Source organism: Cololabis saira, chromosome 14, assembly GCF_033807715.1.
Source record: "Cololabis saira isolate AMF1-May2022 chromosome 14, fColSai1.1, whole genome shotgun sequence".
Taxonomy (NCBI): Eukaryota; Metazoa; Chordata; class Actinopteri; order Beloniformes; family Belonidae; genus Cololabis; species Cololabis saira.
Genome location: NC_084600.1, coordinates 12,739,453 through 12,752,299, shown reverse-complemented (window position 1 = coordinate 12,752,299; position 12,847 = coordinate 12,739,453). Strand labels below are relative to the sequence as shown.

At 40.6% G+C, this 12,847-nt stretch overlaps 2 protein-coding genes across 2 annotated transcripts in view; one reads left to right on the top strand and one right to left on the bottom strand.

Annotated features, from left to right (window-relative positions):
• Positions 1-818: 818 nt before the first annotated feature.
• On the top strand, positions 819-7,914 carry sdf2 (stromal cell-derived factor 2). The gene is made up of 3 exons (XM_061739750.1): positions 819-1,050; positions 3,061-3,257; positions 6,671-7,914. Exons 1-3 carry the CDS (start codon positions 867-869, stop codon positions 6,968-6,970), a joined length of 681 nt encoding a protein of 226 aa, XP_061595734.1. The 5' UTR covers positions 819-866; the 3' UTR covers positions 6,971-7,914.
• A 515-nt stretch (positions 7,915-8,429) lies between these two features.
• Positions 8,430-12,847, bottom strand: part of caln2 (calneuron 2) — a 43,435-nt gene continuing 39,017 nt past the window's right edge. The window contains exon 6 of the mRNA XM_061739751.1: positions 8,430-11,526. Coding sequence (XP_061595735.1) covers positions 11,399-11,526 — 128 coding nt within the window. The 3' untranslated portion in view covers positions 8,430-11,398. The remainder of the gene's footprint in view (positions 11,527-12,847) is intronic.

Genomic DNA, 12,847 nt, shown 5'->3' with positions numbered 1-12,847 from the left:
GGCAGCCATCTTGGAATGTGAACTCGGGGGTGGTGAAGACTCTCCCACTTTCCCAGTGGGAAATCCCACTTCGAGGGGCGTTCCAGTTGAAAATTCCGACTGGGAACTAGGAAATCCCCACTTCCGAGGACAAATGGAACGCGGCAATTATCATTATAAGAAGATTTGGGGTTTTTCCTCCTTTAGTGTCTCAAGAAAGTGATTTATCTTATTCACAAATTGGGGGCTACTGTCAGCGCATCTTCGTTTCTTGATGATATATTCCTGCCTAATATTATTATTATTATTTCCCAGCACCACCTCAGATCTTGCTCAGGAACTTATCATTACTCATATAAGTAGTATTATATAAAATTTAACAACACAATCATAGTCAACAACAATAATAATAAAAACAACAACAATTATTATTATTGTAATTATTATTATTATTATTATTATTGCGTTGGGTCACACGATCTGAAGGGTTACAGAATTACTTATTACACCACCATCGAGTTGAACAAGGGACCTTCCATCCTATTAGTTAGCTAAGGACTGCCCCCTGCTGGTGCATCTGGGTAGACGTTAAGCCATGTTACGAAACGAGTCTGTATATTATAACAACTTTTAATACGGATATTTTGGGATAACTACCAGGTGAACATTATAGTACATATATTTTGGTATGCCTTAGGGTTATAAATAACCCCCCTAAAGCAGACAATAATGTGAGAACAAATAAACAATACAAATAAACGTACAACTAGCCTTCCCAGGCGCTAGGGGGCGCTGTTTGCCCAGCGACACACTGGGGAACAGCGCAGCAGTGATGACGTAGCGAGCAGGCTCGGGCTCTGGGAGACATAGGTGAAGAGGCTGCAGGGATGGGACGGGATAAATGTGCCGTTCTCCCCAATATTCTCCCCACAGTTTTACTAGGATTGTCCTGTATATGTCGGCTGTCGCTCGGCACAGAGCTGAACTTTGTTACATGCGGGTCCGTCGTTAAGCTGCTGAATGTAAAGCACAATGTGAGACTACACTCTCACGATGTTCGCTACGGCTCCGGTGAGTTCATGTTTAACCATTCCTGACAGGTTTACCTCAACAACATCATGTTCTGAAAATACAGACACACGCTGCAGGGAATCACTGCTGGCATTACATGGGTTTATTGTTGTGGATATCAAATAGTTATTTTCTATTTACTCTTCAGAGGTGTCTGTGTCCCAGTGACATGCAGGTCATTCTGACTTTATTACCGGTGTGTCATGTGACCTGTACAGATTTAAAATGCTCATTTTCAAATGTGGAAAGATGTTATATATATATATATATATATATATATATATATATATATATATATGTATATATTTGGTATGCCTTAGGGTTATGTATACAGTTATGTATATACATATACATAACTGTATGTATATGTATATACAGGTTTTGAATTAAGTGTTCTTGTTTAGATTTGTCTACCTCAGTTTCTAAAACAGGGGTCACCAATCCTGGTCCTCGAGGGCCGGTGTCGTGCCAAAAAGTGATTGCCTGCCAGAATCTGATTTCTCCCCTGAAAATGGGTCTTTTTACCTGCCAAAAATTGATTGAAGGCCAAATACAGTTAATGAAAGGTTGTTTCTACCTAAATATGATTTGATCTCATTCTTGAGCTTCATAATATAAACACTAGAGCTCACAGGATTGCTTTTAACTCTTTTAAAGGACCATTACAACACAAAATAGGCATTTTCACCTGCCAAAAATTGATTGAAGGCCAAAAACAGTTAATGAAAAGTTGTTTCTGCCGAAATATGACTTGATCTCATTCTTGAGCTTCATAATCTGACGTTTTAGCGCTATCGCTCAACGGGCTGCTGTGCGCGCTCCCGCGGCCAGAAATCAGAAGAAATCAGATTCTGGCAGGCAATCACTTTTTCGCACAACACCGGTTTCCTGCATGTTTTACATGTTTCCCTGCTTCATTGCACCGTGATAAAAGTGACTGTGTCGTTAAGAGAATTGTGCAGACCTCAATGACAATCTGATGACGATGATTAATTAGAATCAGGTGAGTTAAAGCAGAGAAAACTCTAAAACATGCAGGACACCGGCCCTCGAGGACCAGGATTGGTGACCCCTGTTCTAAAGGGTTAAAGGGCTGAGCTTCACAAAGTGTATGATATTATATAACATAGTTGAGCCAAATATGCTGCTTTCAATAAAGATAATAGATGCTTCACTTTAATGTAGAAAGCATAAAGTTGTGCATGTTGGTTTAACTGTAAATGCAGAGCTTATACAACGGTAATATTGCATTGCTTTGCTTTGCTTTGTTGCTGGCACTTGATTTCCAGATACCCAGTCTGTTTTCTTGTCCTAAACAGCAGGAATAGGAGATGAGTGTTCGTCATAAACCCCACCAGAGCTCTTTAAACTGTTATCTTCAAACAAATGAGACTCTAATCCTTTTTTTTGTTACTTTTGTCTTCCCTTCGTCAAGTCCAGGTTGTCCTGCAGCACCCTTCCCATACACACCTATAATTTTAGCCAGCTTGATGTGATTTTAGCATCAATATAATATACGTAGATTTAATCCATTTCAAATATTTGCCGTGAACTCGCATAAGCAAGGCAGCTGGCAATCTTTACAGAGTTTATGTTGCTAAAGTACATTTTCTGGGTTGTGTGCAGGGTTTGTGTTTAGCCGTGTATATTTTTCTCTAGATAAATAAAACACTGCATGTTGAGATGTTGCCTGTTTTGTATTTTTAGCTTCCATGAATTTCTTCTGTTTAGGTTTGCTTGTGTGTTAGGTGTAGTTATTAGACTTTAACTATGTTATGGAAGCAGTTCGAAATGCTGAGAGAAGAAATATCTTCAAAATAAATGCGGGGAAGCTGTGATATTTATACATTTCCAAAAACAGTAACAAATATAGATGTTACTACTATTAAATCGAGATGTTTTTATTCACTTTCGTACCATAATTGTCAACAGAATCCCAAAAAGGAGAGTCAATCAATGAATTTTACCTTTGTTTGTTTGTTTGTTTGGTCTGCCGTCTGTTTGCGACAGGTAGCGGACAGCAGTCCGTCACCGGGGTAACCGTGGCGGAGGACAGCAACAGCTACTGGAGCGTTCGTGGGACGAGTGGGGCGCTGTGTCACCGTGGAACCCCGGTGAAGTGCGGCCAGACCATTCGCCTCACTCATGTCAACACAGGTCGCAACCTGCACAGCCACTACTTCGCATCCCCGCTCTCCTCCAACCAGGTGGGTGCTGGAGAAAGGCTTATGGCCCTTTTCCACTAGTACCTGCTCAGCTCGCTTCTACCCGCCACGCCCCCGTCTTGCGCTTTTCCACCACGGGCCGAGGCGGGTGGAGCCGAGTCAAGCAGATACTTTTTCTGTACCGAGGCTGCTGAGGTTCTGAGCGTGCTGAGTCGGCCCTGGATCTGACGTCACCACCCTCCTCGCCACTGATTGGTCGGGGGGCGGGGCCGTCAGACGTTTGAATCAGGAAGTGGGGAGTCAGCGCGAGAGCGACTCGCGGCTCGCGGCGATTTTATTATAAAGCGCAAAACGTCTGTTTGGTGATCCAACTCTGAGTTGCAGATGTTCATAAACCTGGTGCTGAGGAGATAATTAAAAAGGGATGTAAGGAACAGTCAGATCCACCAGAAGCTCTGTTTTCTTCTCAGCCGCTCGCGGCTCCAGCTGATTTCTCATCTGCGCCAACATAAACAAAGGGGTTGCGCAATCGAGTACATCACAGCAGCTTCACCCCAACCCGCCCACTTCTCACCTGGCTGTGGAAAAACAAACGGGGACAAAGCGGGTGGAGGCGGGACGAGCCGTCCCGAGCCGGGACGCGCTGAGTAGGTACTAGTGGAAAAGCGCCATTAGTGTCATTGGAGCTCCTAAAAGAGTTTGGAGAAGGATGCTACAACTTTGGCAGCTTGAAACACAGAGGAGATTGTGCAAATGTTGTAGAAGTGTCCCTGGTTTTCACTGCCGTCCTGCGATGTGGAGGCTACTGAGAGATTAACGGCAGTAGCTGATTCATATGATCTGAAAATAAGCATTTGTTTTACACCTCAATAAGTACTTTTGTATTCAGCATCCTATTTTTTATGGTTGGTAATTTCTTTGAAAATAATTTAAAGGAGACATGAAGAATAAAGAGCGTCTTTTCTTTAGATAACATGTTTGGTGTCTAAATTGACTTCCAGCTCTGACAAAATACAACCCTGTCACTGTGGAAATCTGAACATGATATGTCATTTGGCAGACGTCACATAAAAGGGTCAGAGTGGAATTATCCAACCTCTCCATCTCCTCCCAACCTCACATCCCTCTGCCCTGACTCTGCTTCAGAAATAGGCAGCATGAAGCTGTAACAGCGATATCTGAAGAGGCAGGGGGAGCCGCTCACTTCACTCCCTTTAAGTGGCCACTTGGAACACAGCTGTAAAGCCATGACAGAAGCAGGAGCTTTTGTTCTGCGTCTCTTTGGTATTTTGACCAAAGCTCGTCTCTTACGTTTTGTTAATACGCCAGGAAATTGTGAAAAGATGGCATCATAAGTAGGGCTGGGTATCGATTCAAATGTCAAGAATCGATTCGATTCCGATTCTTAATATTCAGAATCGATTATCATGATTCAATTCTATCCGATTCGATATTGATTTGGCTTAGTGTTATTTAAAATGTTTTTTGAGCTGTTGCCTGAATTATATGACTGTAAAATAACTAGTGAAATAATAATTTCACAATAATTATTGTGAAATAACTAAGAAATAAACTCAAACAGGCCTTTCAATATCCATTTAAAGTGCAAAAAAGAAAGAAATTGCAACAGTTCATGCAGTAAACGAATCATTTTAGCTTATCTAATTTATTCTGTCACCACACACACATATTGCCATGAAGCACCTGGCATTTCTCAGAAGTGTCATGACAAACTGTGTGTCCGACTACTGGGATTAAAGTTCACCTGGCGAAAATTATGAAAAAAAAAAACAAAACAATCTTTAGACATGAGAATCGATTTTTAGGAATTTATATGAGAATCGATTTAGAATCGGAAAATCGATTTTCTCAACACAGGCCTACTCATAAGTCTGAGAAAGACTTGAAAGCGCGAAAAGTTGTTTTGAATTTCATCCTAAATAACTTCATTTTTATTATTTACATCTAAATGTGTTTAGAAAAATGATGCTCCACCAGCCATTTCTGGGGGACTTGAATAATTCATAGCTTTGTTTTATCAGTGTTATGCTGTTTCCTTACTTCCTTAATTAATCCCCTCAGTGGGCCAAAATTAGACTTTGCAGTGTGGTTATTTTTATGTAAGCTTCAAAGTTTTCATGGATTTAGTGTTGAATAAAAAAGGAGACGGCTGCAGTGGAATATTTAGCATACATAACTCATCACAGCGGTGTCATTTACTTTAAAGATCGAAGTTCCAGTGTTGCTGTGACTACAGACAGATGGGACATGTCCCCTGGCTCTCAGCGAAGACACAGAAAGCCAGAAACTAAATAAAACATGCCCTTTCTTTTATGTTTTGATAAATAATCAGCTCTGTGAAAGACACTCTTTTTTATTTATTTATTTATTTAAAAGGGACAACGCACATTAATTGACATGAGCACTTGAGTCCGTCATGTAGGTTTAGCCATACAGGCTAATTTACATCTGCAGTCCCTTTTTTTTGTATTAAAGTGCAATTAGGATCTGTCTGATCACCAGGAAAATCCTCCTTTTCTTGTATTCGGCACAGTAAAGAACTAGTGGTGGGGAAAACCACTGTTTGCCACTGTTTGGCTTAAGGTTTTTCTCCCACTAGGGGAGTTTTTACCTGCCATTGTTTATGTAATAACTGCTCGGGGGTCATGTTCTGGGTATGGGTCTCTGGAAAGCGTCTAGAGACAACTCTGTTGTATTAGACGCTATATAAATAAAATTGAATTGAATTGAAAAAAAATCGATATTGGAATATATTGTTGCGCTCTCTGTCGCAATAAATAATCGATAAACTGATGGCAAATATCAATATTTTATTACAACACACATAATGGATTTACGCGGTTGTCACCGCACTATTGTTCATGCACTTTAATTTGTACAGTGTTTACATTTACAAGACTAGGAGGCAGTGAGGCTCTATACAAATGCACTTTCTTTGTACATTGTATGAAGTTTTGGCATTGAATAAATGGATAACTACCGACGTTTTCCTTTTGATGGGTATTTTTTCTTTTTCAGTCACATATATTGTGATATATCGTTGATGAAATTTCTTACAATATATCGTGCATCGTGATATTATCGTTATCGTGGGCCACATATCGCCACAGTGTTGAATTGTTACCCGTATCGTCCCACCCCTATAAAGAACCATGGTATTAACACCAAAGATCCGCACGTCTATTCAGCATCCTATTTTTTATGGTTGGTAATTTCTTTGAAAATAATTTAAAGGAGACATGAAGAATAAAGAGCGTCTTTTCTTTAGATAACATGTTTGGTGTCTAAATTGACTTCCAGCTCGTTATCGTTATCGTGGGCCACATATCGCCACAGTGTTGAATTGTTACCCGTATCGTCCCACCCCTATAAAGAACCATGGTATTAACACCAAAGATCCGCACGTCTTTGACCCCTCTCTTCTCTTGTTTTAGGAGGTGAGTGCATTTGGCGAGGAAGGAGAGGGGGACCACCTGGACGAGTGGACGGTCCAGTGCGGGGGGTCGGTGTGGCAGCGCGAAGAGGCCGTTCGCTTTCGCCATCAGGCCACGGACGCGCTGCTGTCGGTGACGGGGGAGCAGTACGGCCGGCCCATCCACGGCCAGTCGGAGGTCCACGCCATGTCCAGCCCCACCCAGCACAGCCTCTGGAAGGCCATGGAGGGCATCTTCATGAAGCCCAGCGAGAGCCCCGTCGGCAGCCGGGACTACAGCCCCCCACACACGGAGTTCTGAGCTCCACCTCCACCTCCACCTGTCACGTCTTCCTGTGTTTCCTCCCCGTCTACCTCCGTCTCCAATCACACCAGTGGCAGCAGCAGGCACCGTCTCCCCTCGGGAGATATTTTGTCTGAGGATGCTCTCATGGAAACTTGAATCCTCAAAGATTCACTTAGACAGCAAACGTTCATCCGTAGCTTCACAAAGACAGAGAAGTATTCAAATCTTCTTTATTACAGGTTTGGGCACTTTATGTCAAATAAAAAAAAGAGTTCTTCTCTGTGTTTTACGGTCAATTTACAGGTCAGAAGGGATGTTTGCAGATCAATGCATTCACCAGCTGAGTCTTAGTGGGTTCAAAAAGACATCTTTACGCTTGTGCCTTTTATCCTTCTTTAAAACGTTGTGGGTGTTTTATATAGAAAAGCTTCTAAGCTTTTGGAAACAGAAATTGTCTAACTTTGTGTTTTTATGCTGTTAATAAGCCCTGCTAAAAAAAAAAAAAACGAACAAAAAACCCCAGTGTTACTGTAGAAGATTACTTTCTCCCTTTTTAAAGTCGCTTCCAGTGTTGCACATCAATTATTCTGCACAAACCGACTTGAGAGTGAGCAGTTTGGTTTTATGTGCACTACAGATCTGGATGATGTTTGATTTGGTTTCTAAGTGCTTAGAGACAGGACAATGTTTTACAGTCGTGCTGTTTGTCCTTGCAAATGTGTTTTAGAGGTTCATTTGTGCACCAATCTGCCAGTGAATACTTCATATTCACTGGCAGTCTTTATCAAGCATACCACTATCAGTGTTTTTACTTTCTTTTATGGGGTCTCGTGCTGTTAAGGCCCACCAATATAAAGGTCTTTATGTCACCCACAACGATAAAAATTGATTTGAGGATTTTGCAAGTTATCGGGGAAGCTGTTCACGTCTGACTGGACCATTAAACCTATCCTAATGTCTTGTTTGTCCACTTAATGACAGGCTTTGGTTCATTATCCTGCAGTTAATGAGGTTCGGGTGCATCTGCTATGTGGCTATTCTCGCTTTTGTTTGACCTGTGCTTCTTAATGATGGTGATTTACAACGAGTGGCTCGACATGACACCTCGGTCTGACGTGCGCTGACAAACGTGTTAATTCACCTCGAGCCATCGCAGCCCGCTTTGAGTTTCAAGCTGCAGCTCTCGATGATGCAATGGCTGCGTGCACGCCGGGCTGCCACTCCCACAGAGGTTTGATCAAGACCCGCACCGACTTTCTGATGCCATACCGGAGCATCTGGCACCTCCGTGTGAAGCTGCAGGGAGAGGCGCGAAGCAAAAGCCACGCTGTGCTCTAGTTTCAGGTCGCTATTTGGAATTATTCTTCAGGAATAGTAAGAAGGGGAAAAGCTGTGAATCACTATGAGCATCCTGTTGGTGATGTAAATAAACACATCTGCCATCCAGTTCTATCAAAACAACTTTTATTGCATAAACATATATAGATATATATATAGTTTTAGATTAAACTTTGCATTTTAAATATCCATTCACTTGGTAACTATTGCTGTTTTCTTACTCCTTTTTCTAAGCAGCATGCCAAGATTGTATTACGTATCTATGTTTAGTTTCATATTTATACAATCTACAGCTGGTAAAAACACATTTTGGTAAAAACAAATTTCAGAAACATGAACATCATGAAGCGATCCTGTCCTGTTACACATGTACAGTAGAATAATGTAAACTTTAAAAGAGTGGACAGGTCTTTCCTTCACATAAACATGCAAGGACGTGTGAATGGCACAGTTATTAGAGATGTGTTCAGGTGAAGTATCTGCTGGTTTCAAAAGGGCCAAAAGTGGAAACGTGGTCCACTGGTCAAAGGTCACGGGCTGAGCAGACGAACTGACGTGCGAGGAGACGTGTATCATACATTTTACACCAGGGTTTACACGACGTTGAGGCAGTGAGATATCCATTAAAGCCTATACGTGACTACAACACACAATATATCGGATTCAGTGTTTTTAACCATCCAACAGTGAGACTTCAAGATGACGTGGAACAGAGAAGATGTGACCTTGTATTTGCATATTTATGAAAATGCCCTCTTCTGCTCTCTGATTTGATTAATAGCTGGTAGAAACTATAAAAATGGCCATTATAGTATAAATTGGAAAGTCAAATATGTGACAGTAGGCTATACATACTTACAGTTAAACTGAGGCTGTGCCACCACAGAAGACGGAAAGTAGGCTAAGTGGATTCCCTGTCATTCCAGGACATACAAATCAAAACAACATGCATAACGATTTACAGTAATGTACATTTTTGCTGTGATCTTACAAAGTTTTTTTTCTTTGTTTAAAACGAAAACCCCGTTATCTTTTATTTTAATGCTCCTGCAAAGGCAATCAAATCTTGAGGTCGCACATAAGTTTGATTAAAACATCGTCTTGTTTTTTCACACACCCTGGCAAAAGTACAAGGGGAAATTAATAATAATAATAATAATAATAATAATAAAAAAATAAAATAAGAATTAGTAATCCCTACATAACGGAAACAAAGCAGTCTTCAGTCCAATGATATCTCAAGGGGCCGCTGTCACTTCAGGATTTCAGATACATTGGTATTATGGCATTCAGTATAAGTAACAGGCACAACGCTACATCTACAGAGGACTGGGCTGTTTGGCTAAAAGGGGAATGATAAACTATATTTTATTTTCACACAATTATCACAAGTAATTTAAACATTGCTTGTTGCCCCTGGTCTACTTTTTGTGTGTCTGAGTGACTCAAAGCTTGAGAATTTGCTTGGAACCCCACTAACTTTCAGATAACCACTCCAGATGTAATTGTGAGACATTTGCAGTGTCAGCAGAGAAACAACGGTGTGTCATTATCACCTGCATAAAGGACAGCTTCGTCCTTAAAATTCAATCTGAGGCGTCAAGGAAATACGCAGCCTCGGCTGGCACCTTGAACTTAAACTCCTAAAAATGCTTATTTTTCCCCCCCCGAAACAAATTTTTTTAAACCCTTTTTAAAGCCTTTGTAAAATTGCACTGTTCTTAGGCCTGAACCCTAACATGCACCTATGCCACTCAGAGTACCCCAGGATTTGCAGCAAGTGATCTTGCAGAATCCTGATCAACACAGTTTTGGATCGTGAAAAAAAAAACCAACAAAAAAAACGTCTTGATTTTGCAGTTAAAGATATTGACTCGTCACCGATACAGAACAAACAGATTTTGCAACACTGACACAACACATTATCAAGGCTCAGATTCAGTAGTGTACCTCATTTTTTCGCACTTGTAGCTGCAGTTCTTTTTTTTGACCACTAGAGGGAAACCTTTTTCCAAGTAGACCCCGAAAAACAGCGTCACAGCTCTTCTGTATATCCCTGATATATCTCACTAGTTTCTACTTTTCGTACATTCTGTCGTTGAGAGGAGTAATACATTACACAAGCTAAGTAGTACTGTATATACAGAGAAAACCACAGGGAACTGGTGTTGATGGCAGTGTATATATTGGCATGCTTTTGTGTGGTTGATATTGACCACAGGTGGGTAGTTTTACGATGAGATACTAAGCAGAGGCCTTCTCCCCCAGCGTATAAAACAGAAAATGAATAAATCAATAAAAGGGTTTCCGTCTGGTCTTTTTTCACATTCTAATATTTTACACCTGGCAGGCAGCCTGAGCAAATCAGATACATGGACAACGGTGTCTTTTACACACAAATGTGACACAACCGGCAGTCAACACTGAAGTGTGTTGATCGCAGGACACCAGGGATTCGTCAGTGGTCCCTCGCTGAGTATTGAGTTGTGCTTCCTCTAGATACATATGAAAATTTCATGTGTGCCCAAATGAGCGGACTTAGCTCTGGATGGAAAATGCTTCACGAGAAGTTGGCTACAAGAGTTGTGAGAACGTCATTGAGGCCAAAGTTCAATGCTCACATTCACTCAGTTCACATTCAGTGCAGCTTCCGGAGGGATAATTTGCATTTTCTGTAATAATGAGGGTTTTTTTGAAAAACAAAAATGGCTCAAAGCACCTCATAAACATTTCCAGTAATGAGAAAATCCAGGTTAAAGGGTGGTTTTGTTCTCAAAAATAGCATAATAAAACCATCCAAATTTTTTTCTTGTCACGGCTTATATAAGCAATCATTCTTTTGCAGTCCAGGTTCTTATGACCTGCAAGTTTAGTGACTCGACCTGGTGATATTCTTATTGAAAAATAATTGCACATCCTCACGTTTCACCCATAGTATCAGTTTTGTAAGGTAACTTCAAATAAAAGGGGAAAAGAAAAACAGAAAACTCAGCTGATTGTTTAGAGAAGTGCTCGGGTTGTGGCTGGTCCAGCTTTGGCTGCAGAGACGAAATGTGAGGTCATGGCTGTTCTGTCCTCTCTCCATGCTCACAGTGCAATTGGCTTTTACTCCATGCCGTTTCGTAGCATCTGATTGGCTGCGATCAGCATGACACTGATGATGAAAGCCATGGCGAAGGCGCAGATCAGGCTTTTCCTGACACACGTCTGCCGATTCTTCTTCTTGGGGTGGACTGTGGGAGGTAAAGAAATAGAAGAGGAGAGGGCATTATCCCCGTAACATGTCAAGTGTAATACTGATCAATGTTTGTTCTTCACGGCATATTTGTGGAGGTGTATCAGAAAACATTTACTGATGCTGTAAAAGGCTACAACTGGACAGATTGTATCATCAAGCCATTCAAGTTTTTTTTTGTATGTATCATTGTAAAGCACTTTGTGTTGCACTCCAGTTACATGAAAAATGCTATATAAATAAATAAAGTTAAGTTAAGTTAAGTCAAGACCTTTGTTTGAAGCGTCAGCCAACAAAGATCACTTCAAGAACAAGAAGCACAACACTTAACAAGTCCACAAAAGAGCTTCGTCTCCCGCTGGCTTGAGTTATCCATAAACCAGAAGAAGCATTGAATAAGAAGTATTATTGATTAACACGGTGGGAGTAGTATCATGGTCTGGATCTGATGGCTCCCTCTGGGAGCTCAAAAGCGACCCTTCAAGGATATCTATCTGCAAACTGTTTTTCAACCAAAGATAAAGAAAAATAAAGAGCGAGGAGTTCATGTGAGGAAAACCCAGGAGCGTCCTTCAGCTGAAACTGCTCTCCTTAAAGTTTGGGACTAAAACTCTTCCACACTGATATGTAGGACCGATCAAAGTTGATGGGAAACATTTTGTTGACATTTTTTTGCGGACGTGGATCCTTCTCCCGGATAAATGAACGTCAAAAAATGATATCTTATCTCTTTTATTCAACCCATTTCTCTTCATGTTCATTTAGAGCAGTGGTCACCAGAGGTGGGTAGTAACGAGTTACATTTACTCCGTTACATTTACTTGAGGAAGTTTTGGGAAATGTTGTACTTTTAGGAGTAGTTTTGAATCATTATACTTTTTACTTTTACCTGAGTAGATTTGTGAAGAAGAAACTGTTCCTCTTACTCCAGTACATTAGGTTACGTTGAGATGTTACTTTTCTTTTATCTCTTTTATCCACGTACGCATCAATCTCATGACATCACTGGGTGATTCTTTGGGAAAAATGTTTGTTTTTGCATGTTTTGTCACATTTACACAGACTCAAACACACACAGAGTTTCTATGAGTTCATGGGCTTGTTCTAGTTCTGCCTGGTTAAAAAAGAAAAGTACAAAGGCTTGAAATTTTGTGCTACTTGTGCTTAATTTATTTTTTATTCTGTTATTTTATTTATTTTATTAAAGTACTTGAATTTACTTTAAGATTATTTTAATTGAAGCTATTTTTTATTAATTTTAATTTATTTTATTATTTTATTGATTTAATTTGCCTGAAGATGATTATTTTGTACTTTTG